We start from the raw sequence: 26819 nt of genomic DNA on the forward strand, positions 1-26819 counted from the left end.
GAATTTTCTTAAAGAACATATAACAATGTATGTGTAACTGCATGATGGGTGAAAATTGATCCAAAAGAGTCAAATTCAAAACCTTTTGAGTAAATGTATGCAACATATTTAACTTAGGAGTCAGTTAGTATTCATTTTTTTTGAATACATTTTCTTAATCTCAAATCAAACATTATTAATTTTCTTTACCATGCCAGCTTCTTCATAAATGTACTGTATTCATCTTTAATGTCATGCTATTTTTCTCCATGTTGCATAAAGAGGCCTGAACTAAAACTGAGTTTTAACCTTTCAACTACCAGATATGTTTGTGAGCCCTAGTTTTGATCAGCATCAGATAGACATTTAATTAAAATGCACACTTAGAAAGTATATATTCTACAATGAAATAAACTATGACCCTTACCACTGAACACTGGAAAATTACACTGGAAGAAATTATGTAGTAAAAATTATATACCACCAAAACAGTCTCACCAATGACTAAAATTGCTCGACTGTTGTTAGATCACTCATGCGGTGCAATTTATGAAAAGCAGAAATTACAAAGACTTTCTTTCACCAATGCAAATGCCAGATCCCTAAACCTGGACCATACCAAATGGGCACAAATGAGTTACACTAGTTGATTTCAGGTGAATACCTTGCACCTGACCTTGCCATCAATTTGAGAAGCACTAAGATTGCTTTAGAATGCTGAGCATATTGCTGCTTTATCATAACTGAAGATTTGCTATGATATCATTTCACTACTACTATAGTTGTTAATAACTACAGAGAACACCTAGATACCTTTATATAGAAAAACAAATAAAAGACAACAAAACTCAACATTTCAGGCCAGTTTTATACATCATAAAGTGATCAGTAGGTAATCATTTTTCAAAAACACCAAAAGCCATTTTTGCTCCCACACACTTACTAGTACTAGCTTTAAAGGGGTTTCTACATTATTTTTACCTTGATTTCAGAATTATTTTACTACAATGAGTTAAAAATTAAGGAATCAAATAGTTATGTTCATTTTATATTTAATCAATACCATGTATGCTCATATACGACATCACTATTCCTAGTGTTTTAAAAACTAGTATATATTCAGAAACACTGCTATGAATGTATTTTGATTGCATCCAATGCTCTGCCAGATCCTCTCATTCAAAGGATTATGTCATGTATTTAGTTTTAGTAACCCTGATTTGGTTTTTTTTATCAAATGCCTGACCGGGCATAACATTAGCACACATTTTTATCATTTACATTTTTTATCATTCAATATAACTACTCACCTTTGTGGTAGCTATGCTATTTACAAAGCTGATTTGCTGAAAACCTTTTTCACTTAGAGTGAGGCACACATCCCATCGTTCATTCACAACTTCGTGAATAACTTTGAGCGCAACTCCGGTTTCATCAAGCTTGTCTTTTACGTAAAGATCTACGTAACTGCGAAACCCATTTACCTATCAGTAACACAGATAACAATTACTATTTTTTTCATCAAATACTCAGTACACTTTAAATATTTTAATTGAGGCTCTTACAGGTAATTTCTTCCCATTCAACATGACCTTGACTCCTTTGCATGACCCAGCTAAATCATATGCTCTTCTTGTCATGATGGCAACAATATCTTTATCAAGTTTTTCCATTTTAAATTTAGCTAGATCTGGCTGGAATGTAATGCATGTGTAGTCATCACCATCAAAATGCTTAATCTTGGGTTCAGAGGTCTTCATCATGTTGTTCATCCAAGTCTTTGGAAACAAAAACATTTCAGATGTTAGTTTACAAGACATGTTATCCACCTCCTGTTCCATTTTCCAATTATACTAGGATTGCAACAGCTGCACAACAGAAAGTTCACAGCTTTCTTTTAGAGGTTTCCTCTCGTTAAACGCTAGGCATAAAATTAATTGCTTTACTAAGACATGCGTATCAGTGACAGCACATTTGTGATTTCTGTAAATATGCAGGTATCATTAACATTGATGGACATGATTCTAGTGCAAATAAAGCTCACTGATTAAATTAGATACAGTCTTACTGCCCACCAGTTTAATGCTTTCAATCTACTACACACTTCTGTAAAGAGGTTTATTAGTCCCTGTGCAGATTCAGGAGTCTCCGAGATAGAATCTTTGTGACTGTACAACGTACCAAAGTATGCTTCTTGACAAACCAACTTGGCTCAGACTTGAGCCGAGATGCTTGGTGGTGTTCCTTGTTTAAGAACATGGGAACATTTTAAGACCAAGCAGAACACCTACTCACAGCATATACCAAAGTTCAGTTGTATTAAACTTTCAACATTTTTGAAAATGCTGGAAAATGTAGCACTCTAAGTCATAAAGCATGTCATTTTCAAAAAGTACCCTCAAATCAGTATTAATTTGCTTTTTGGCAGTTACCAGAAAATAATACATTTTTAGAGACAGGTAAACCCATTGAAGTGTATTGTTTATATAGTGACATGATAGGAACCAGAAATTAATTATTCGTCCAGAAGAAGTGAAGGAAGCCACCACCTGGGAAACACTCCAAAGCCAGAAGAACTTTCTACCAAAGTTCTTCAGACCTTCAGGAAGGTGACTCTCTCAAAGCTGTATGTAGTAGATCAGATTACATTCAATCCTTTTCAGTTCGGTCTGTAAACTAACAATTGTAACAATGAGAAATGAGTTCAAATGGGGAGGGAGCAGAGTGTGCACTTAAGTCCATCTAGGCTAATGAAACTCATGACAAACACTGGAAAATTTTTCTTAACACTATACAATATTATCTAGGTACTTGTTTCCATGTTTGTATAGATAAGTAGAATTTTAGACAAATTATATAACAGCAATTACTAAATGCTTCAATTATATTGCTTTTCACGTGCACATGAATATACTTTAAGTTTTAACAGAACTTCTCAGTTTTAGTCACCTAACACCCCCAAGAAAAACATTATTTAAAAAATAAATATCTAATACACACAAGTATTGATTTTAGTGACTGAACTAAACAAGCCTGGAAACTTCACACATCCATTCAAATGTTAAATGATTCATTTCATAAAATATTAATGAAATACAGAAAATGTGTTAAAATTTAAATTTATAATTGCAGCAAAGGAAAAATAAGTTGAGATAATTTCTATACCTGCTTAAAGCTGTGTTTGTATTCCTTGCAAGCAGTTTCAACTGTAAACTTTGTACTAAATATATTACAAAGTTTTGCACCATAGCCATTGCGCCCACCTGAAAAAGCAACACATAGTAAGTTTTTTACAGCAGAATCATATTTTGTGATAAACAAGAATATGCCAATAAAGTAAAATGCTCTTGGGCCATATGTCAATACAGCTATCAAAGGATGCCAGAAATGGAGTGTCACACTATTTCCAATCTGGTGCAACTGCTTCTGCCTCAAAATGAGCAGTTTGCTCCTCCCTCCAAGGCCAGGATGCTCCCACTGCTTCCCTTATGTTGATCTACCAGTTGCTTGGTGAAAGGCAAGTGACTTTAATAGCCTGATCCAGCTATAAACTAGGTCATGATCAGATCCAAATCACCCTGCAACCACACATCATAATGGGCAAAATATATAGAGTAGGACAGAATGGAACTAACTATCACATCCATGATCTAAATTAGGGTTAGTTTACGATTAGTAAATAATTAGTAAATCATACATTGTATCTTAATTTTATATTAATTTTCCCCTTCATTTCAAGAGCATAAGTGTTTAAATGCTTATATGTAAAGTTCTCTGTAAATACTGATATTAAAAACATCTTCAAGTCATTTCACTTTAACAAAGAAATATAGAAATGATGACTAAGTAATCACCTCTTACAGGAAGACAAAAACTAAGAAGTATACTGAAAAATAAGCACCTGAAAGCTTAATTGACTAAAACAAGGAATGTTAAATCATCTTACCTGTAACTTTTTTCTCATCATCATCATAGTTACTGGACGTTAACAGCTGCCCAAAGATTAAAGCAGGTACATACACTTTTTCTACTTTGTGTTCTACAACTGGTATACCCTTTCCATTATTCCATATGCTGATAATGTTTGATTCCCTATAAAACAGTGAAGGCATTAAGCCAATTAATGAAATCTTGAAAACAGACTCCTGCATGCATTTTACCTGTTTAAATAATTACATAAAATACTATAAAAGACCACATTGTTACCATGTTTATTCACAGCTCTATCAATTTTAAAACAAAGAAAAACCCCACACCACATTTATTTGTGCTTACTAGATGTCTTAGAAAAAGAAGCATAATCATTCAATAACATGACAGTATTTTATATAGTAGTAATAACCCCCCAAAACCTGTTTGAAGAGCTTTCACTACCAACATGATCTGCAACAGAATCCTGAAGTTTGGTGACAGGATTATACTTCAGTTAGAGAAGTGGCTTTTCATGTTTCATTGAAGTCCACCCAGACACAGACAAGTTATCATCTGTTCAAAATCATTAATTGCCAGTTATGATAAACATTGTAACTTATTTTATGCATTGGTGCCAAAATCCATCAACATCTGGCACCGTTAATACTTGGAGCTCTCACACAGAATTTTCAGTGTGGAGTATTGGAGAGCTAAACATCAGGACAGGTAAGGCAGATTTACATTACCATTTCCCTCCCACTCCATGATAAAAGCAATTTTGTCCACAGAAACTGATAATGCATTGAAAAACTGAAGAAACATTACTTACAGGCACATTTATCCTAAAGATTGGGCGTGAAAGTTAAGTGTCTAAAACATTTATTGTTCAGTTACATGTCACTGAAAAGGTTCTACGAAAGGAACTCAATCAACATCTATTTAACCTGGAACTTTTAATCAAGAAATACTTTACCACTGGTTTTCAAAATAGAATATTTAATGACATATATGCAATCAGCAGTTTCACTGTGATATAACTAATTCAAACATAACCTTATCCTAATGCTAAAGGAGTTAACATGGAAGTTCAAGAGGTGCAAAATTATGTTACAAAACCTCATGATTCTTGATTCTCGAGTAACCTGGCTGGTTATAATTACGTACTGCCAAGCTTTCATCTCATAATGAATTTTATGATCTTCTGGTTTTAAGTTTCATTCAATCAAACATTAATGAGTGGTTTAGGAAAGTAAATTAAAGTAAATTATTACAAATTCAGATTGGTAGCACTTACTATTAACCACTTTTCATTTACCTTTTCATCTTAAAAGAGGAAGGTAATGGAAATGATTCCAAATATATTATTTTGTTTTTAAGGAAAAAAAAAAAATCGCTAACAAATTTATTTAGTTAAATCATTTGTACACATGCAAACTACAATAGCACTGGCAGGGAAAGTAAGTGAAAATATGCTTTTACTTACGGATCAATGGATATTTTAATACAAGTCATATTCTTGTCCCTCTGCTTATTGTCTGCAGCATTTACTATGAAACAAAAGTAGCACAAATTAACACTTTGTAGGAGCAATAATTAATTACTTGACCTGTAAGACTGATTGTATATATATTCCATCACAAGTTATAATGGTCCATGTATTCCTTAATCTGCTGTATCTTTGTATATTCTGTATCTTACTACTGAATTCCATAAATATGACTCAATGTCTGGAAGAAGATTCTTTGCAACCTTCTTGTAATTACTATTTCTAGCAGTTAGACTGCTTTACAAATAAATATAGAAATGTATTTTGTGAGCCTATTCTCATAACTCTTCTTAAGATACTAAGCATTTAATTCTTTCTTGTACTTGTTTGGATATTCATTACACATATTACGCTGTGTATGTTAACAACACTCGAAAATTATATGCATCACCAGATCAGTTTACATATCCTTTTGTCACTGAAACACAATCCTGAAGAAGTTACATCCATTAAGGAGTGTCTTGACTGGAGCAAAATTTTTTCTCTGAAGAGCCTGTGAGACTTACAACTAATGCTTGTCAGTTCCTAAACAGCTTACACAGTTTAGGGTAAAAAAAAAAAAAAAGGATAACTGGAAATTAGTATTCGATCAGAATTAAACTGCAGTCCAATGTATATTAACTACAAACAACAGAAATCAGAAATGCGGTTATGGTCATTAAGCATGAAAACACACTACAATAATTTTCAGCATTTGGCTCAACAACCATGAAACAGATCAAAATCAAACCCAAAGCCAAAGGACAATATCTTCATAGATTATAAGGGTCTCAATATAAAATCAGATATTTCAAGGTGCTTTTGCTAAAATCATTAAGTGCAGTTTCATTCAAAAGCATGCGCAGCTACAATCTCCAATTTTCATCATGTTATTACACTGGCCCCTAATTCTCAAACCACACTCTATCCAGCACTTATCAGTGCTACATAAAGAAGCAATAAGCCATCCAGTGCTAAGATAATGATATGATAATGATCTGCCTTTTGAGTGGGACAAGATGGAAGTAGACTCCCTCCTATGAAAAGCCTGTGCCATCTATGAGGCAGCACTCAAAAAAGAAATTATGAAATATATTTATTCCCATATTTTTCAAATCAAGTAATGAGCAAATAATAAAAATAAGCATTCTTCTCCACCTGGGAAAGATAGAGACTTCATTGCCTCTACGACAGCATAGCTCTGGAGGTATGGAGAAGCTTTGAACCCAGTGAAGGCCACGACGAAATTTCTGTTGACCTCAACTATTACTTAGTTTACAATGTAATTCCTCCAATTCATAAAACATAACTTCATTAAAACTGATTAGCCAAAGATTTCATTGGTCAATTAACCCAAAATATCAGTTCAGCAGACAGCACACTATTCGGATGTTGCACATCTCTAGCACTGGTTAGTCTTCAGCGTGCCTGTCACTGAGAGAATATCATAAACTAGTAAGCCACAGTGACTCTTGGATTTAGGATAGAATTTTCTAAAAATCACTGGTTTGTGCCTGAGTCACCATGGCTTAAATGGCAGGACAATACTTATTCATTTTAAAACTGTGAGAAGTCCAGAAATCCACCTAAGAACCACCATCACCACCACTGCCATGCTGTACAGGAGGCAGTAGTTTTAATGAATCATGAAATGATCAAAGTTAGCAGACAACTTTAAGTTATCTTCTTTCAGAAGAATAATCTTCTTTCAAATGCTACTTAAAACTGTGGTCCCAATTAACTTCGCAGATTAAAATTCTTTTAACAGTAATGATCATAAAGAATGACACAGTTTGGACATTAACAACTACTTACACTTTCTTACAAGTTCAACTGAAAACTCTACCCTCTTTAAACTGTTCTATAGTACTGGAAAGCTCTAAAATTTTCATGCACTGCAGTTTAATGGGACTCTAAGTATGTGATTTAAACATAGATATGAATTAATGTGCTTTGAGAGAACTCAGAAAAGTATGTACTCTATAAAGCTAAAGCAATATTATTGTTAAAAATACTTACCAAGGATTTCATCAAAGATCTTGTACAAGCCTGGAACAAAGGTAACTTCTCTGCAATTCATTCCTACATCTTCATCATAAACCCACATTGACTACATGTAAAAAGAAATAAAATAAAAATATTTACTGTCTTGGTAAGCCAGTCTATGACTCTCTAAGATCCATTTACCTCAAGAACTTTACTCCCCCCATCTGACTGCTGCTGTCATATGAGACAAAAGCAGCAGCAGAAGTTTGGCAAAAATTACAACTGTACCCTCAAAGACTTCCATAACGAAAATCCATTATTTTCTGATTAGTGGGGAACTCCAAGTATAGACAGTGAAGTTCAAAGCAATTTGCAACTTCACAAAAACAGCTGAAAAAAGGTGCCAAGAAGAGGCTTAAATTCTCTGTACTCTACTTAAACAGACCAAAGCATTTTTGGATCTTGAGCAAATGTTACAAATATATGTGTGCATGTGTGTATAGGCATGTTTGTAAACACACATATACACACACGCACACACGTAACTGCATGTTTACACACAGAGGTATGTATTTATGTTTTCCCTGAACTTCAACATTTTTCTGAGCATGTTTTTTCAGGTGAACTAAGCTCTGCTTTAAAAAGTTTTCTCATGCCACCTTCCACCACATGCATCCATAAACATGACCAAACTTCCTAGCATGATAATTCAGAATACTCAAAAAAGTACAGTTGTGCCTATTTGTTAACCAGAGTAGTCATTTTCTCATTAAAACAACAATAACCATTAAGACTAAACTTAGTGACGCTTACCTGAGTTAATGGTTCAACTGACCCAATGTAAGTATCTGGACGCAGGAGGATGTGCTCAAGCTGAGTCTTTTTCTGATAAACTCTCTCAACAGACATCTTCTTTGAGGAATCATTTTTATTAATGCTTTCTGAGTCTTCCTTTTTTGAAGCACTGATCTGATTATCAAATAATGTCTAAAAAATAAAAAAAAAAAAAATAAAGACACCACAACCTCATTCATTCAATGTCACTCTCAAGATACAGAAACAAAACCTGACATATTTAAATTACAATCAAAACTTGACATGTAATTTAAATGTATTTAATCCTAATACATGTAAATTTATTAAGATCCAGATATCCTATCAACAGAAAAAAAATAATAGTTTATAGGATATTTTCTCAACAAACCGTACCATATTCAAACTTTAGTGACCTACTAAGCATGATAAACCAAAATAAGTAAACAACAGTATATTACAAAAGACACCCACTTCCTCAGGTTAAATATTTATAACATCCATTTTATGCTTAAGCATTTTAATCCAAATCACTAAATACTGTTCTGAATAATAACAGTAAAATTACTCTCTTACATTTTAGTTTGGAAAATTCATTCAGCACCCAGAATAAGAGTGGAGAAAGAATCCAGGGCACCTGACAATCCTGCACCAGGATTACACATAGTAGAGTTGGAACACCAGCACTAATTCTCATGACTTTTCCTCTGGAGCACATCACATCTCCCACCATACAAAGAAGTTGCAAAATCACATGCATGTGTGATTAAAGTGTTTTGGTATCTGAGTTAATTTAGCCTGTACATTATCATTTGGTCTTATACTGCAACAACCATTAACACCATCCTAAAAAGATTAGCTATGGATCTGCTAAGCAAAGCAGAGAAGGAACAAGAATTTGAAATCAGATACATTAAACTGATATAATGAAAATGAGGAAATAAAAATAATACAAAAGAAGCACTGCCAAGAGTTGCAACATATATTTTATTTCATTGAAGTAGTTGTGTGAATTATACCCAGCTTTCAAATGAGTTTCACTGTATGTGTATAAAAATATTTTATGTCTTTCTGACCTTACTTTCTGATCATCTTGGACATCATACCTCATGGAAGTCACCTTTAGTTCACTTATTGGTCCCACAGCACTGTCAGTACCGTTTTACCACATTCACACTTGTTCTAAAGGGACCAGTGATTACCAGAAAAAGAGAATACTTGTTGGATGAAGTGTTGAAAGATGTGAAGAGAGAAACTTAGAGCTCATAGAATCATAGAATGGTTAGGGTTGGAAAAGACCTTAAGATAATATAGTTCCAACCCCTCTGCCATAGGCAAGGATGCCTCATGCTTGACCATGTCTCCCAAGGCTTTGTCCAACCTGGCCTTGAACACTGCCAGGGATGGAGCATCCATAACTTCCTTGGGCAACCAGTGCCAGTGTCTCACCACTCTCACAGTAAAGAACTTCTTCCTTATAGCTAACCTGAACTTCCCCTAAATTGAAACTCGTTATCCCTTGGCCTATCGCTACAGTCCCTGATGAAGAGTCTCTCTCCAGCATCCTTGTAGCCCCCTTCAGATGCTGAAACTATGAGATCCCCATACAGCTCCTCTTCTCCAGGCTGAACAGCCTCAACTTTCTCAGCCTGTCCTCATATGGGAGGTACTTCAGCCCCCTTATCACCCTCATGGCCCTCCTCTGGACTTGCTCCAAAAGCTACATGTCCTTCTTATGTTCAAATTGAAAGCAAAAGAAGTACAGGTGTAAAAACCACTAGAATCTTGTTCTAACTGTTTGCTCTGAACTTTTGAACCTCAAGAGTTGGTTAGGTTCTTTGGATTCTTTTAGTACACAACATGGCAGTTTTTCCTTTTGTCATGTACATTAGTACTTAATTCTTATGATTACTCTGGGATTGCTCTCCAAAATGCTTCTACTTGTACAGTATCTGAAGACTAGGGGCTAATCATGCATCACAACACAGAAAAATGTTAACACAGATAAGAACTCCAATCTTAGCAAAATAAATATAGGTTACAATTTTCCTATCTCCAATGCTTTACCTGTCCTACAACATGTCTGCAAGAGTCAGCAGATCACGAAAAAGTCAGTTTTACTGTGTCTGAATGAGTACTTCTAGACTGCGGAATTATTGGGAAGAGATTCTTACAAGATGTTGTTTTCAGTACAACACTAGGAAATCCATTTCTGTTTTCCAGTGAAAGTCTTCCTGCCAACTTGGAGGAGCTTATACATTCCAGCTTAGTAGTAAGAAATGTGTAGAGTATCAAAACTGTTGAGATGCTACTGCCAGACTGTTATCATGTTGGCATTGACTAGAGGTCACACCTAGACAAACGTTGCTTCCTAAAAAAGAGCTAGTCCTGTACAAGTGCCACTTCTTGGGGAGCAGTGAGCTTGCTTTAACCCAGCAGTAGCAAGGTTCTTCTGTTACCACACCCCCTGTGACAACTATGTCTGTTATCTTCTGTAACACACTAACTGGAACATGATAATGTATGACTTAAAAAGGGAGGGAGCGGGGGGGCAGGAGGAAGAACTCCACAAAGGATCAGTGTAACATTTTTTTTCTTTCAGATCACTGATTACTACGAAGTAAAAAAACATAGAACTTTAATTCTATAGTTTTTACTAAGGCATCACAAACACCTTTTCAGTATGCTCTATTTAAACACTTAAGTTTCATTGTCACAGAGCAGGACAGATCTTATTTGTACAATCCTCCAACTATAGGATATCTTCTGAATACAAAAAAAAACACTTGTTATAAATGTTCAGAAATTATTTAACTCACTATTGAAGCATAAGCCTAAAAACAACAGCTAGAAACTATTCAACTAAAACTAATGTTACTATGCAGGCATGCAAGCATCAGGAGTCCACAGAACTGCAGTTTCCCAGACCAAGCTGTAACTGGCTTTTTGGGTTTTTTTGGTCAATTTTGGGCTGTGCTGTAACTCTTAAACAAAAGGCCGGCTCTGAATCCCTGTATCTGTCTTGAATGGACTTTTTTTAGACTTCAAGTGATGTCTAGAGCTCATCCCAAAAAAGACAATCATCACCACCAAATCCATGACATAGATCTATGGATGCAAATATCCTCCACAGTCTTCCCATTACATAATTTCAAAAGCAAAATAAAATCAAAAGTGCTTTAATCTGCACTCCCTCTCCTCCCCTGCTTTTTCTTAACTGAGCAAGTAACAACTGCAGTGTTGTTAAACTGACCATCTCTTCCCTGTATGTTGAAATTGTCTCCAGAATGTGTTTTGTATTCTGTCTTGTATGAAAGATCTTCACATTGTTAGAGGTCAAATAACACTTCTCAAAACAGCACCAGCTATTGTTTCATAAGAAAACCACTTAAGGAGAATTAACCAAGTGTCACAAAGGACTTTCAAGTCTTCTGCTTTGCAGTAAGTATGGTTTTTGTTTGTTAACAGGTTTCAGGGTCTGCACTGCAATCTTAATGTTGTCTTTTTATTTTTTTTAGACAGTGTTTGACTTTTCCCAGTGTTCTTATGACATTCACCACTTTACAGATTCTCGATACTCTTTCAGACTTTCTAACCCTCCACACTGATGACTAATACACACAGTCACACACATGTAAGTCAGCAAGATGACCATCTGTAAGTAGTTTGAAATGCTGTTGCATAGTGCATCCTTCTTTATAGCCATGCAGTTACACTTCATGCTGTGAACTTTGATGTAGCTAGCATCTTAGACACTCATAACAAATGCCGTGTAATGATAACTGTATGGAAAAACATACTGATTCTCACTTGACTCCAGCTGCTGTTCAGTTTGTATCAAGATTACTGTGCATGCTACAATGACCATGTTTTATTACTTTTAAGTGCTTTCTCCATATGATTACAGGGTTTCTCTTTTGAAGTTGTTTTTGTTATGAATTTATCCAGTAGTGTGTGAAAGCTACAGTCATTATTTCCTTTTGTGACCTCAACAGTTAGAACCCAAGCAGCCTTTAATAGATGACAGCTCGGCAACTAGAATTTTACTGTCTACCTTCTTTCCTGACATTTTGCCTTTTCTTTTTTAATTCTTCCAATCTCATCCCTTCAAATTTCTGCATATTAACAAAGTAGGCATGACAGCTATATTAAATCAGAGATTTTTATTGCACTTTTTAAACACACACCCCCCTTCCCCACCCCCACCCCCCCCCACCAACAACAAAACTGGTCATGTCATCTTTGCATTTCACAAGTATGTTATGACACCATGCTGAGTTTCGTCACTTACGCTGCAAACAGATCTACCTAATACAGCTAAACCTTAACACACGTTTGACCTGGATAGATTGGGAGCCCCAGAGAAAAGCTCCTCCTATTTAAATAGACAATACAATATAAAGCTACAACATAGGTTTCACCATCAGTTTCAGTGTTGCCATAACCGAAACATACATTATTTGTTTGACTCCTTACTTCAAGTGGAAGCTTTACTTTAAGTAGTGCAATTTCACAGTGCCACAAGAAGCTCAAAATCCTAAAAAATGTTAATGTCTCTCCCCACTTACACAGACTTAATCCTGTATCAGCCACCATCATCTCCACACTGTAAACTACCTGTAGAGGACAAAAAAAAACCAAACCCGACAAAACAAAATAATATGGTTTTCTTTAATCTGCCCATTTCTTTTTCCCCATATTAGATGGCAAATAAGGCTTCACTGTCTAGGTTGTCAGACAAGCATAAATGGCAGAGAAGAGACATTGGTATTGGAACAAGAACTTAGCCTCACTTTGGCTTTCTCTTTTCAGCCTTAACCTCCTAAAACTACTACAAGCAATGATTGTTTCTCCTGAAAGGCAAATGCAGCCCTGAGATACAAAATTTAGAAAAGCACATACCATGTGTCCTACATTCCTTCAAATAAAGTGTAGAATAAGCACATTTAGTAGGACAAGGCAGTAAATTGAATGTAATTAAGCTGTAAAACGCAGGGAGGTTAATTAAGCAACAAAATCCAGGGATGTGGTAGATTTTGTACCACTTACAGTTCAAAACAAAACTACCTCTTCTGAGAAAGATAGGGGCAATATAGTATTACAAGGTAATTCTATGAATAGCACGTATTTGACAGTAGTGTGGTGTTATATTGGATCATAAGGGCCTCTTGCCATAGAAAAAATATATGCTGAATAAATACATTGTTATCTAAACATTTTGCAATTTTTCTAAAGAAAACTCTGGCTGAGAATACCTCCCTCCATGAAAACAGAATTGAAGGGAGCTTCAAAATAAACCACTCTCCTGCTGCGTTTAACAAAAGCTTTGGCTGTCCTGCCAAGATGCAAATACACAAAAGTAACAGCTCCCTGTTACCACAGCAAATTTCCATAGATCACTGCATACATTAGTGTATGAACCAAATATCTCTATCAGATCCTCCCCAAAGCAGATCATAGAAAGGAGTTCCTAGTAAACTAACCCAGAGCTAGTCTCACTCCAGTGAGACTTTTTCATCTCCTGGTTTGGAAAATTTTCCCTGGACTCTGAAAGCATCACATTACATAGATTTTTGTTACAATGATTCAGTTACAGAATAGCTTGAGGATGGTCAGATTTCCCCATTGCAGAAAACCACAACAGTTAATGGCTGCCAAAAGGGAAAAAAAATCTTTCTTTCTTCACTCCCCCACTGCTTCTCTGTTCCATAGAATCATAGAGTGTTTAGGATTGGAAAGGACCTTAAGATCATCTAGTTCCAATCCCCCTGCTATGGGCAGGTACATTTTCCACTAGATAAGGCTGTTCAAGGCCACCTTGCAACCTAGCCTTGAACACTGCCAGAGATGGAGCATTCACAACTTTCTTGGGCAGCCTGTTCCAGTGCCTCACCACCCTCACTGTAAACATTATTTTTCCTTATATCCAACCTGTCTCCCATGTTTAAGTTTCAACCCATTACCATTTGTAGTATCACTACAGATACATAGCAGTTTCCTAGGTACTGGAAGGCCGCTATGAGGTCTCCAAGCAGCCTTCTCTTTCCAGACTGAAAAGCCCCAAATTTCTGAGCCTGTCTTCATCCAGGAGGTGCTCCAGCCCTCTGATCTTCCTCATGACCCTCCTCTGGACTTGTTCCGACAGTTCCGTGTCCTTCTTACGTTGAGGACACCAGAACTGCACAGAGTACTGCAAGCAGGGTTTCACCAGTGCAGAGTAGAGGGGCAGGATCACCTCCTTCGACCTGATGGTCATGCTCCTTTTGATGCAGCCCAGAATATAGTTTGTTTCTGGTCTGCGAGCTCATGTTCAGTTTCTCATCAGCCAAGACCCCCAAGTCCTTCTCCACAGGGCTGCTCTGAATCACCTCTCTGCCCAAATTGTAGCTGTGCCTGGGATCGCCCCAACCCAGGTGTAGGACCTTGCACTTGGCATTGTTGAATTTCATGAGGTTGGCATTGGCCACCTCTCAAGTGTGACAAGGCCCCTCCATCAAGGGAAGGGTGGCTTCCCTTCCCTCCAGCATGTCAACTGTATCACACAGCTTGGTGTCTGTCATCAGCAAACTTGCTGAGGGAGCATCAATTCCACTGCCCATGTCAATGACAAAGATGTTGAACAGGGTTGGTCTCAACACCAGCCCCTGTGGGATACTACTCCTTACCAGTTTCCACATGGACACTGAGCTGTTGACCACAACTCTCTGCATGCAGCCATCCAGACAGTTCTTTATGCAGCTGATCTTGACTATTTTCTTTAAAAGCAACTAATAATTGCTCATGCATGAGTACAATTTAACTGAATTTTACTGATAAAAATTTTAAGTGTCTAAAATTTTTTAGGTGTCTATTCACTGACAAATTCTATTTTATTACTAAATTTTGATACTGTTTACCCATTAACAAAAAGAACATCTATGGATGCTTTGGTAACAAATTAATCTTTTAAGAATATGGTTTTCCAGATAAAATTCAGAGACAAGGACAGAGAAAAAATAAATTACTCTCATAGAAAAGGAATTTATTCATGTTAAAATTTAACACAAGACAGTTTTCTTACAGATCTTAGAACAGTAATCCTTGAAACCAGTGAATGAAGCCATCTGGTCACTGAATGACCAAATCTGTCCACTGTTTATCAGAGAACTCATACAACAGCCCTCCACTAGCCAAGAAATCAGAAAGTTAGAGGTACTGACATCAAAGCTTTATGTTATCAGCATTTGGCAGCACCTTTTTATAACTCAGTGTTTTCTCATATCCTTGCCCTTTGTAACAGTTTGCGGCATCACCAGTTTGAGTGCTGTGGAAGTATTCTAGACTCTCAGCACATTCACTTGTCCCAGTTGCCAAAATTACTCTGAAAGGGAGCAACACAACCTGATAGATCCTTCTGACACAATCTTTAAAACCCATTCAGGCTCTATGTCAAATATCCCATACCTGGAACAGCACTGTGATCTGTCTTTCAACACCCTATGGATTCTATGGCCAGCTGAATCCCTGCTGTATCACAAGGTATTTTTACTTTGCTAATCTTCAGGTTAATAAGCAGACTGTAGAAAAAGCTTCAGGAGTGAGCAGGACAACATTTAAGACATTCATGCTGCAAGAGAATACACAGCAAATCAATCAGATCAGCTTTTTAGCCCATGTTACCTGGCATAACACCATGAACAGGAGTCAAGTTGTGATGCAATAAAGTATACATGTAAACCCATACATGAAGATTTTATTCTACACAACACTCAAAGCCCACTCTTTTCTAGTGAGCTTGAGAATTACGAGTCATGTTATGTTAGTAATAGACGAAGGCACAAGCACCATTTAGAGGCTACTTATCCAACTACGCTCTTCAATAGGAAGCAATTATTCACTATACAACAGAATCAAATTTTTGAACTCTCATGAGTATAAGAGTTATACATGTATTAGGATTTATATACCTTCATGTTATTTGCGTGTCTACCTTGCACTGATCATGAATACCTATGCTAAGCCAGCCACATTTTCTGGTATTCTGCATTTTCAAGATCTATTATTTTTCTTGCACATTAAAGTAAATATTAATCCAGTGCTCTTAAAAAAAAAAAAAAAGCCACAAACCCAAAAATTGAGCTTAACAGCTCAATTCGTACTATTCAACATGCATTGCTCCTCTGGAGATTTTACAAACCTTGAAATCCTTTTCAAGTCTCATAAATATACTACATATTCTAGTCTCTATCCCGTAGTAACTATATGAGAAAGGAACACAGTTTTTGTGTTCCAGACATATACACAAACTCAGAAGGATGAAAATGGGCAGCAATGAGGCAAAAAAGCCTGAGCACCGCTCCCTGTGCGCTCCTTCCTCAGCCACTCATCCCCCTACATAACTTATTACGAACAGTCTTTCAGGATTGCTCACTAAAAGCAAAGCACTGAAAGTCTTGAAGATCATCAAAATTCTACCTTCTAATTTTTTAAGAACTGCATCTTGGCAGGCAGAAGAATTCAGTCCTCCATAAAAAGTACCATATAGTAGACTCAAAGTAATTTCAAATACCTTGACATTAATTTTTAAATTGTTCAGCATTTTCATCATCTTTCTATTACCTAACATGCATGTTCATCACTCATCTGGAAAAGGAGAAAGTCCACATGGCATAATCTTAAAGATTTAACTAGTATCAGAAAGGGCAGGTAAACATGGTACAACTTTGGATTTGCTTTATCTCAAATATCTAGATCACTTCCCTCCTCAGCAAACCAGATAAGGAACTATTCCCCACACACACACCCCAGCTACCTCCTCATGTGCTTTTATAGTCTCTTAATTGTGAGTTTAAGAAAAATCCTCTGAATAACAAAATGGAATAACATTCACACATCTTGAAACTGCTTGTAACTTGGTTACATTTTACTCCAAGACTGTGATGTAATACTTGAAAGTTTTCATGACAACAGTGTAATACAACAGTGGTGGAAAAGACTAAGTTAGGATCACTAAATATTGTCCGACAGGAAACACTACCCCAGCCAACACAGAGCTCTGTGTTGATGCATGGAAGCAACAGCCTGTATGACTGCGTGCACTAGAACTCTCTAGCAGTCTAAAACAGTGCTATTTTTCCCCCAACACCTTGCCACTTTTGTATCTTTATATCATGGTACACAACTATTACAGAAATAAACACAAGACTGAAACATTCATACACTACTACACTCTCTTCCTTAAAAAGTCAAAATACCCCAGAGCTACCACCTACAGCTGCTTTCTAATATCTCAACTGAATCTCATGCTACCAATTCCTTGTAGATAAAGATACTCTTCTGCGGGCGTAACTGCAGAATTCTTACAGAAACATTGCATATCAAGTTATTTGGTTGCAAGAGCTTGTGGTTTTGGTTTGATTTGGCTTTTTCCCCCCCCTACTTTATAGCAGCTAATTTTGATTTATAAGAAAAGAACTATTCAATGTCACAGGTCCTGCAGTTTTTCCAAGACAAGAAAATACTGTTCCTTGCTCTCCCCTTGAAGATTCCTTCACAGATTGAGAAAGCAGGTGTGAGAGATTTTGGCACCTCACCAAGTTATACATTTGTCCAGTTTCTCATGAACCTGTCCTCGCAACTGCTCAACATCTTAAAGAAGGAATAGGAAGCCTCAAGATAACCAGGCCCACTCATCCACTAATAAAAAAGTAAAAGAAACCAGTACCTTTTAAAGACACACAGCTTACAAGAAAGGAGGACTGCTTAATATATCAATTTCAATTCTACCTCACAAATCAGCAAAAACATGCATAGTAGAATCATAGAACAGTTAGAGTTGAAAAGAAGCTTAAGATCATCTAGTTCCAACACCCCTTCCATGGGCAGGGACACCTCACACTATTAGATTAAGTGATTTAATCTTCCTCTGTGCCTTTTGTTTTTTAATAGGTTTTTTAATTATGTCCCAAGGAAAACATATCTGAAACTTTGATCTGAACCTCTTAAACATGTTCTAACTCAAACAGTCTTTACACTAACTTTGCTAACACCCTTTTTTATTACTTGTTAAAAAAACCCAAACCAATTGCTTAAATGTTAGTGTAACAAATATGCAGATTTATCATTTTAGGAAAACATTAAAAGCAGTATTTTACTTTCAGTGGCAAACTGCAATTATACATAAAGTGGAATTGCAGTAAGACTCAGCATTTTTATAAAGCTTTGTTAAATGAAACTAGATGAGCAGATATCATTGAAAAAGTTTAACAACACTGACTTCAAAACATAACAGAAGGACTCAATTGATAAGAGTAACAGCATTTATAATCACAGTGAAGTTTTAAAGCCAGCAGATCTGATTCTTACTTATCAGGAGAGATCTTTCCCTGCATTTCACATCAACCTTTTGAGTCCTTATTACTGAACTATCTGGAAAAAAAAAAAAAAAAAGCAAACAAAAAACCAAAACCAACCAACCAACCAAAAGAAAAACAAAACAAAACAGCAAGGAAACCGTTTTTGAACAAAATTTACCAAGACATGGTCTATGACTTGGCTTCTGAGAAGCACTTTTCTTCTGTGTTCATAAAACCAGCAAACATTCAGTGTGTTTAATCTTGACACCTTAGTTGGTTACTATAACTTAAATTATACTTCAAATTTCAGTATTTATTTTCAAAGTTCTGTAAAAACATTTTTCATGAGTTGACTTAATACCAGCTTTAAATTTTGGATATAAGTATTAAAATCATTCTTCCAAAACACGTAGGTTTCACTACATGCACTTGAGAAGATACCAGTAGGTCTCCATGCATACAATTGTCAAGAAATGCTTCTTCATAGTTATCTACATTTAGAACAACATATTTTTGCTTAATCTGCTTTTAAGCCCTTCCAAACTGCCTGTATAGTGCAGAATAATATTTTCTTTGTGGGTGACTTGCAAAAGAAATTGTTACTTTTAGATGAGGAAAATTAAGTTTTCTGTACCAGTTTTCATTTCAAAGCTCTCTCCATATAGTCTATAATACACATAAAACTAACTCCTCATGAGTGGAATCACTCATCTCAGTCAGCTAAGATTCACATGTGCTGCTTTTAATTAATTGAAACAAAGGCATTTGAAGACTGCTTTTGCACATAGACATAGACAGTTTATATGCAAGGTAAAAATCTAATTCTGGAAAATAAAGTCTATGAAAATAAAATACCAGATTTAACTTATAATTTTTTTCAACCCTAAACTGCCTACCTTAGATTACTTACATGCTCTTTTATTTGGAGAGGTTACTTTATCTGTCCAAATAAAGTAATTCCTTACTTACTATTTCATACAGCATGGATATTATAAATCAACATACACACACACAAATCTAGACAGAACATCAACAGAGTACACATACTTGAATGTATACCTTCCTCACCAAACACCTAAAGTAATCACCCATGTTGTTGCTTTTTTTTTTTTTTAATGAATTCCCCCACCCACAAGATACACATTTCTTCCTAGGGCTTATCACAATCTAGTTCCTCACTTCTACACATTCAGCATTCTTTCATCTACACCGGAACAAGTTTTCCTCCCAGCTCAAAATTCACAGAGTGAAGATGTGTATTAAGTTGTAAGACTGGCACAGTTGCAGTCAAAGTGGTAGCACTGACCTTGTTCCGTTGCCAAGCCTCTACCTGATATCACCTCTGTCACTTTGATCCTGCATTATTCAGGTCTCTAACATTGAGAAGATTGGACCAGAAAGAGGACCACAAAAGTATTTCACTGGACAGTGGTGTGAAGGATAGAAGGTAAGATATAACAACTGTCTTTTGGCAGGCAACCCATAACAGTGAACAAATACCTCTTTAGAACTATTGTGTCTGACTTACCAAACAGAGCCACAAACACTTACCTCTAGCACTAGAATTATTCAGGAGTCATCACATCTCTGCAACACTGCTTCCTTAAGGGCATCAGAATCAGAAATTCAAAAAGAGCAAGACAGAATGCTGCTTTGCCTTGACTGTTGATACACTACACAACTCAAAGCCTAGAAAATGCATTATGTTTAATAAATGTAAATAGTAACATATCGGGGCACCTATTTCAGGCCTGACCTTCCTTCTACTGTATAACAAAAAAGAGGGCAGGGACACAATGACACACAGGGCACACAAAAACCCCAAAGAGCTCTCTGATCAATAATAGCAAAAGAAAAGGTAGGCGATCATAAAGAGCAGGAAAGAAGCACTGAAACAAGACTTTGCAATAAAATAAGGTGTTTTTTTTTCTCCCTTTGCAGACACCACAGAGGAAAGATAAGACAGTAAAATTAACAGTATTAACAACTGTTACACATGACAAGCATGTTCTAGGCCTAGCTTCAGACATCAAAGAAACAGTTCAGACAAACTGAAAGAAAACTTAATTCCAAGCTTTAACCTGGGTCTACAGACCGACCAGTAACATACTACAGTTCTTGGGCACCCTGTCAAGCATTATATTGTCAGAAGAAGGGAACTCCTGTCTTGCTCCTACCCAAAAGCCCCTGCTCCCAAATTGAAGCAACAGTTGAAGTTCAGCATACACCAATGATGGGCAGATCCGTGGTGCAGGAGAGAGACCTAGTTCATATTTCAGGTGTAAAAAATTTACCTATAAATTTAGAAACCACCTAGTGCAGAATCATAAGTGAATTATGACGGAAAATATCAGGCATGACTCAAAAGAAAGGTTTTAATCCTCCCAAAACAAATTATTAAAAGCCAAGTCAAACTGAAAGCTATCCCTACATTACAGTTAAGAGCATCTGTTTTCAAATGAAATTATAAAAGAAAGACAATGACAGTTTAACAGAATGATTGGAGGGGAGAGGAGATGTTTTAACTGGGGGGGGGGTATTCTGTTTTCTTTTGACTCTGCTGTGCTATATTCTCTATTACATACACATCCTTTATATTAATAAAAAAAAAAAATTTAAAAACCCACCAAAACCACGCCATACAACAACAACAACAAAAAAAAAAACAACCACAAAAAAAAAAACCCACAAAAAAAAAAAAAACAACAAAAAAAAACAACACAAAATTAAGTTACAAGTTATTTTTTAGGTAAACTTTGAAACTGCTGAGAAGTGCCAATAGCTGAATTTAGATTATCTGAAAGGTTGCTATCTTTTCACTTACCAACATACACCTACAGCCATTTATTCAAGCCAAAGATGAACCAGTATAAAACAAACATATACATATTTTCCATTCTGCTCCATTCAAGGAGCACACATCTGAGTTGTTTTTTTTTTTTGTTGTTGTTGTTGTTATTGCTTTTGTTGTTTGGTGGTGGTGGTGGTGGTGGTTTATTTTTTAATTAAGAAAGGTCATATTAACACTCAGTACATATTCAGTTTAAGTTAGCATTTTCTAGAAATGAAATCAATTTCACAAAGGGCAGGAAAATGGAAGTGGTGTCCGAAGCTTTCAATATTTATCAGGAGACTTAGCTTTCATTTATCAGGCTTGTGTAGCTCTTAGGGTCAAGGATAAAGCCTTGAAAACATTGACAGAAGTAACTCACGAAGTACTGATTATTGGAAACACTTTAGCTTTGTGGGCATTACTATTGTATCAGCGTTATTTGCAGTGACTTCACTTTAACTATAAAGAGGCATATTTATTAAAAAAAATAAAAAGTACTATTACTGTACTAGTACAAAAGCTCATTTTCTGTAGTCTGTAAACACACAAAGGCTGAAGAATTACTTTTTTTGTTCAGGGTTTTTCTAGCATTAGAAAATGCCATTATGTTTCACCAATGAAAACTTCTCTAGTTACAAATCCATGCTTTTGTAACTAACTCTTAATACAACTTAACACTTTTGTGGGTGACCCTTGGAAATCATCCACCAAAAGTAATTAATATCAATCTCTTGGTCAAAACTCCACCTTACACCAACTGTTAGAGTGCGGAGCTGCAAGTTGATCCAATGAAATCAACCAGATGGAAAAAAAAAAATAAATGTTCCTCAAAAAGTAACCAGTACATTTGATAAATCAGAGGTTATTTTGGTTTATTTTCAGTTCTATAATGATAATCCTCCCAGTAAGCATGTTGGAATTATAGAATGGGTTGGAAGCGACCTTGAGATCACCTAGTTTTAATCCCCCCGCCATGGGCAGGGACACCTTCCAATAGACAGGACTGCTCCAAACCCAGTCCAACCTGACCTTGAACACCGCCAGGGATGGGGCAGCCACAGCTTCTCTGGGCAATCTGTGCCACTGCCTCACCACCTTCACAGGGAAAAGTTTATTCCTAATGTCTAATCTAAATACCCCCTCTTTCAATTTAAAGTTGTTCCTCCTTGTCCTATGCCTACATGCGCTTTTAAGAAGTCCCTCTCCAGCTTTTCCAGAGGCCCCTTTAGGTACCGGTCAACTGTCACAAGGTTTCCCCAGAGCTCTCTTTTCTCCAGGCTGAACAAACTCAGTTCTCTCAGCCTGTATACCCTTCATAGCAGAGGTGCTCCATGGACTTCTTGAGCACACCCACAACCCTCTTGTATTGGGGGGCCCAGAGCTGAATGCAGTACTGCAAGTGAGTCTCACTAGAGTGGAGTAGAGGGAGAGATTCACCATCCTCAACCTCCTGGTCACACTCCTTTTGATGCAGCCCTGCATAAAGTTGGCTTTCTGGGCTGAAAGTACACACTGATGGACTGTGTTTGGCTCCTTATCAACCAACACTCCCAAGTCCTTCTCCACAGGGCTACTCCGAATCCATTCTCCACTCAGCCTTCAGTTGTGCTTGGGATTTCCCTGACCCACGTAGAGGACATTGCATTTAGCCTTGTTGAACTTCCAAGAGGTTTTCACTGGCCCACCTCTCCAGCGTCAGGTCCCTCTGGATGACATCTCTTCCCTCCAGCATGTTGACAGCACCACATAGCTTGGTGCTGCCAGCAAATTTCCTGAAGATGCATCAAGCCCATTGTCCATGTCACCAACAAAGATGTTGAACAGCACTCATACCAGTACCAGCCCCCGAGGAATGCAATGTGTCATTGATCTCCACTTGGATATTGAGCTGTTAGTCACAGTTCTTTGACTGCAACCATCTAGCCAACTCCTTATCCACCAAGTGGTCCACCCATCTCTCTGATGATGCTCCATGCCTTTCCAGTTTAGAGACAAGGATGCTGTGTGGGACAGCACCAAATGCCTTGCACAGGTCCAGGTAAATGATGTTGATCACTCTTCCCTTATCCACCAATGCCATGACCCCACTATAGAAGGCCAATATTTAATTTATATACTCTCATGTGTCCCCATCACTGGCAACCGTGCTTACTTATCAGCTAGCCATTGCTAGTTACATTTCTTCAGGTTCTGTTTCAGGTAGCTGAAAACACAGATCACTTGCTCTTTGTTTCCATGAACATTTAATTCATCTTGCTTTTAAAAGTAGCTGTCACCTGATGCTCATATGATGCATATGAAATTCTGCTGTAAGGTAAATTCTCTACCCTTCCTTTTCCACAACTGCATTTAATTATTTCTTAGTTAGCTGAACCAATGAACAGCCATGTTGTTTAAATCAGAACCAAAGCTAAGCTATACGTACAACTCTTTATCAAGATGTGAGCACAACGTTATATATATAGGATTTACTACCTTGAAACACAAATTAACATCCCACTAAGTTTTGAATGTTTTCTCATCTTTAGAACTAGACTTACTTTTGTTACCTTTCAACTGTTTAACTCAGTTTTATTAAGAAACCACTAACAATACAAAATACTTTACTCAGAAAGTAAGCATCTTAGTGGTTTCAACACACTAGTAAGAGAGCTAAAAAAAAAAAAAAAAAAAAATAGATCGGGATACTTTCAAAACAACTTACAACCAAATAGCAAGTAGTTGGATATCCAGCAGATATATGGCAAGCAGACTGAAAACAGATGGCTGAAACCACTACTGTCCCTAGGTCTGTACCTCTCATTCTCAAGGCCAACATATGACATCTACTCATGAACCATTGCATGAACCAACATTTTTTTTAAGCCTGGCACACTAAACCAATCAATACCCACTGCCCCATCCATTTTAGTGCCACGACATTGGGTTTTTGTATGCCAGTGTTCTACACCTGACATTGAACAGGCCTGGCTTCAGGAACCAGCTCAAAAGTCCATCTTCAGCACTTAAAATGCATGTGAGACAAAGAAACAGCATTTTACTGTTTTCTGAAAAAAAGTGAACAGTTTTAACTAAAAATCCCATTATTACGCTACAAATACTCTAAGTGGACAAAAATATTTTTTACTGCTTTTAGAGCAGGAAAAGTTTGATTACTTCCAGTTGTAGGACACTGCCGACTCACCATAATTTAATCCCCATTACATTTAAGAACATTTCATTAAAAATGCCTACTCACTGATTTTCACACCCATTCTGCAGTTTTCTATATAAGCTGTAAGACTTCCAATTGCATGGTCCAACCTATCTGGTAAAAACCTTAATTCTGAAGACCTATCCAAAGGTCACAGTTGCTAAAGATCACACAGTATTGCAGGAAGGAGAATAATTTTAGTTTCTCTACTTTGGCCGTTCCCATAGCTAAACAGTCTAATTTTAAGTGGCCCACCCAGAAACCTGTTCATTTTTTAATACACCTTTCCACAGTTCCAGCTTCCTAAAATGAAAGAGAATTACCAACATAAAACACAGCAATTAGAGCCACAGTTGTAATCCATCATCACAACATACAGGATTTGTTCGCCCCAGTAATACTCTTCACATTCTTTTCCAACAGATCAAAGACTTAGACACAACTGAAGAACAAGTTTGATATAATTCTCTTAAAGACTTTTTAGAAGTTCCCAACTCTGTAAAGCATATGCATCTGATTAAAGACGCAACTACCTCACCATCTATCTACCTAGATACACCATCTTCTGCTTAACCATCTTACCCTCTTTTGAACCCTATGCTGAGCATAAGAACAGCACGGAAGTTATTGGTTAGCTGAATCAGACCCCTTCAGGTCATCTTTGCTCCTCTTTCTTCAGGTCTTACCAAAACTAGAGAGCATCCACTCTTGCTACAGACAAGGAGAACATTCCTCTGCACTGTGAGTCGCGGCTAATGCTCTCAAAGGCCTGTAATTGGTTCAAAGGAATTCACCAGTTCTACATTCAGTTATCACCCCCTCAAATCTTACTACTACTGAGCAGCCCATGAAATGCAGTAAAGAAAAAATATCCAACACATACAAAAAAAACCCAAAACCCACCATCAACCGAAATAAAAACAGAACTTAAAAAAAGCCAAACAACCCCCCAAAAAAAAAAAACAAAAAAAACAAACACACCCTCTTGCCCCTGCTTATGACTTCTGGGAGATAACAAAGTTATATTTCAAGAGACAATAACAAGCACACAGCTCCAGCCCCCTGAATATCTTTACAAACCTCCTCCTTACCCATCTCTGAAACTTATGAACTTCAGGTTTTCAGACAGCTGGGGGAAAAAGCCAGAATCAGGACATATCCCTTTTGGTAGTCCACAAAGACTTTGCTCTAGCATCAGGAGGCAGTAACTGCGACTTTTACGGGACGACAGACAGCCCACACCTCACTCTAGAGAACATAACTTCAAACCAGCCCTACCGACCCACCCGCTGCCCCCAGGGCAGTAGGTGCCTTCCTTTGCTCACGGACTAACATCTTCCCTACAGTCCCGAGCGCCCAGAAGGCCCCCCCCAAAAGGCTGCAAGCTCCGCTCCTGCCAGGCCCACCACAATCGCAAGCCCAGGCTGACTTCGCCCTCTACCTCCGCTCCCTATACCCCGGACCCCTCCACCAAGCGACTCTACAGCTGTTCCCCTTTTAAACCAGCTGACAGTGTCTTCCTCGTTTAAAAGCCAACCCGCGCTCTTTACACACACACTCAAGGGGCGCAAAAAGAAATAATTATGATTTAAAACAGCAAACCCCACTACCACCAAAACACAACCCCACAACTTACCACCCAAGTCAGTCCCCCGCTGCCGCCGCCGCCGCCTCCTCCAGACGTTGCCATTTTCTACCCGTTTCTCCTCAGCCGAAGCGAGGGCGCAAGGAGGCAACCGAAGAGAGCGGCACCGAGCCTCGCAGCGCAGCACAGCGCAGCAACCAGCGGCGCGGCCGCCCTTCGCGCTTCGCCCCGGCTCCTCAGGCACTGCGCGGGCCCTCACACACGCACACCCCACACAGGCACCCCGACAGCTCCACACCCCCTTCGGCCCGGCTCCTAGTTCATGTCGGCGAGCGCAGCTGAAGCAAAGGAAAATAGTCCGCTGAGATAGGCTCCCAGAGGCAGGAAAGCGCAGAGCCGAGAGAGGAAGGGCAAGCGAGGGGCCGCGCCGCCCGCACAAAAGCGCCCTTCCGCCGCCCGCACTCGAACTCGAGGCCGAGAGGCAGCGGGCGGGCCCGGCCGGGCCTGCGGCTCTCGCTAGTTTAAAGGGACTGCCGGTTCTTCTACCTCACGGCGGCAACAACAGCCGCCGCTACCACCGCCGCCGCAGCGCTGCTCTCCTCCTCCTTTTCCTCAGCCCCGGGCCCTCCCCTCACGCAGCCACAAAGGCCCGGAAAACA

General features: G+C 37.8%; 1 protein-coding gene across 2 annotated transcripts in view; it reads right to left on the reverse strand.

The window, feature by feature from the left end:
• TOP2B (DNA topoisomerase II beta) overlaps positions 1–26819 on the reverse strand; it is a 62510-nt gene extending 35691 nt beyond the window's left edge. For both annotated transcript variants that reach the window (XM_065666110.1, XM_065666109.1), the window contains exons 1-8: positions 26212–26819; positions 8216–8389; positions 7436–7526; positions 5375–5438; positions 3926–4071; positions 3145–3242; positions 1545–1757; positions 1290–1463 (exon numbers count right to left, since the gene is read on the reverse strand). In XM_065666110.1, the coding sequence (XP_065522182.1) occupies positions 1290–1463; positions 1545–1757; positions 3145–3242; positions 3926–4071; positions 5375–5438; positions 7436–7526; positions 8216–8389; positions 26212–26265 (1014 nt within the window). In that variant the 5' untranslated portion in view covers positions 26266–26819. The remainder of the gene's footprint in view (positions 1–1289; positions 1464–1544; positions 1758–3144; positions 3243–3925; positions 4072–5374; positions 5439–7435; positions 7527–8215; positions 8390–26211) is intronic.

Source organism: Lathamus discolor, chromosome 2, assembly GCF_037157495.1.
Source record: "Lathamus discolor isolate bLatDis1 chromosome 2, bLatDis1.hap1, whole genome shotgun sequence".
NCBI classification, from domain to species: domain Eukaryota; kingdom Metazoa; phylum Chordata; class Aves; order Psittaciformes; family Psittacidae; genus Lathamus; species Lathamus discolor.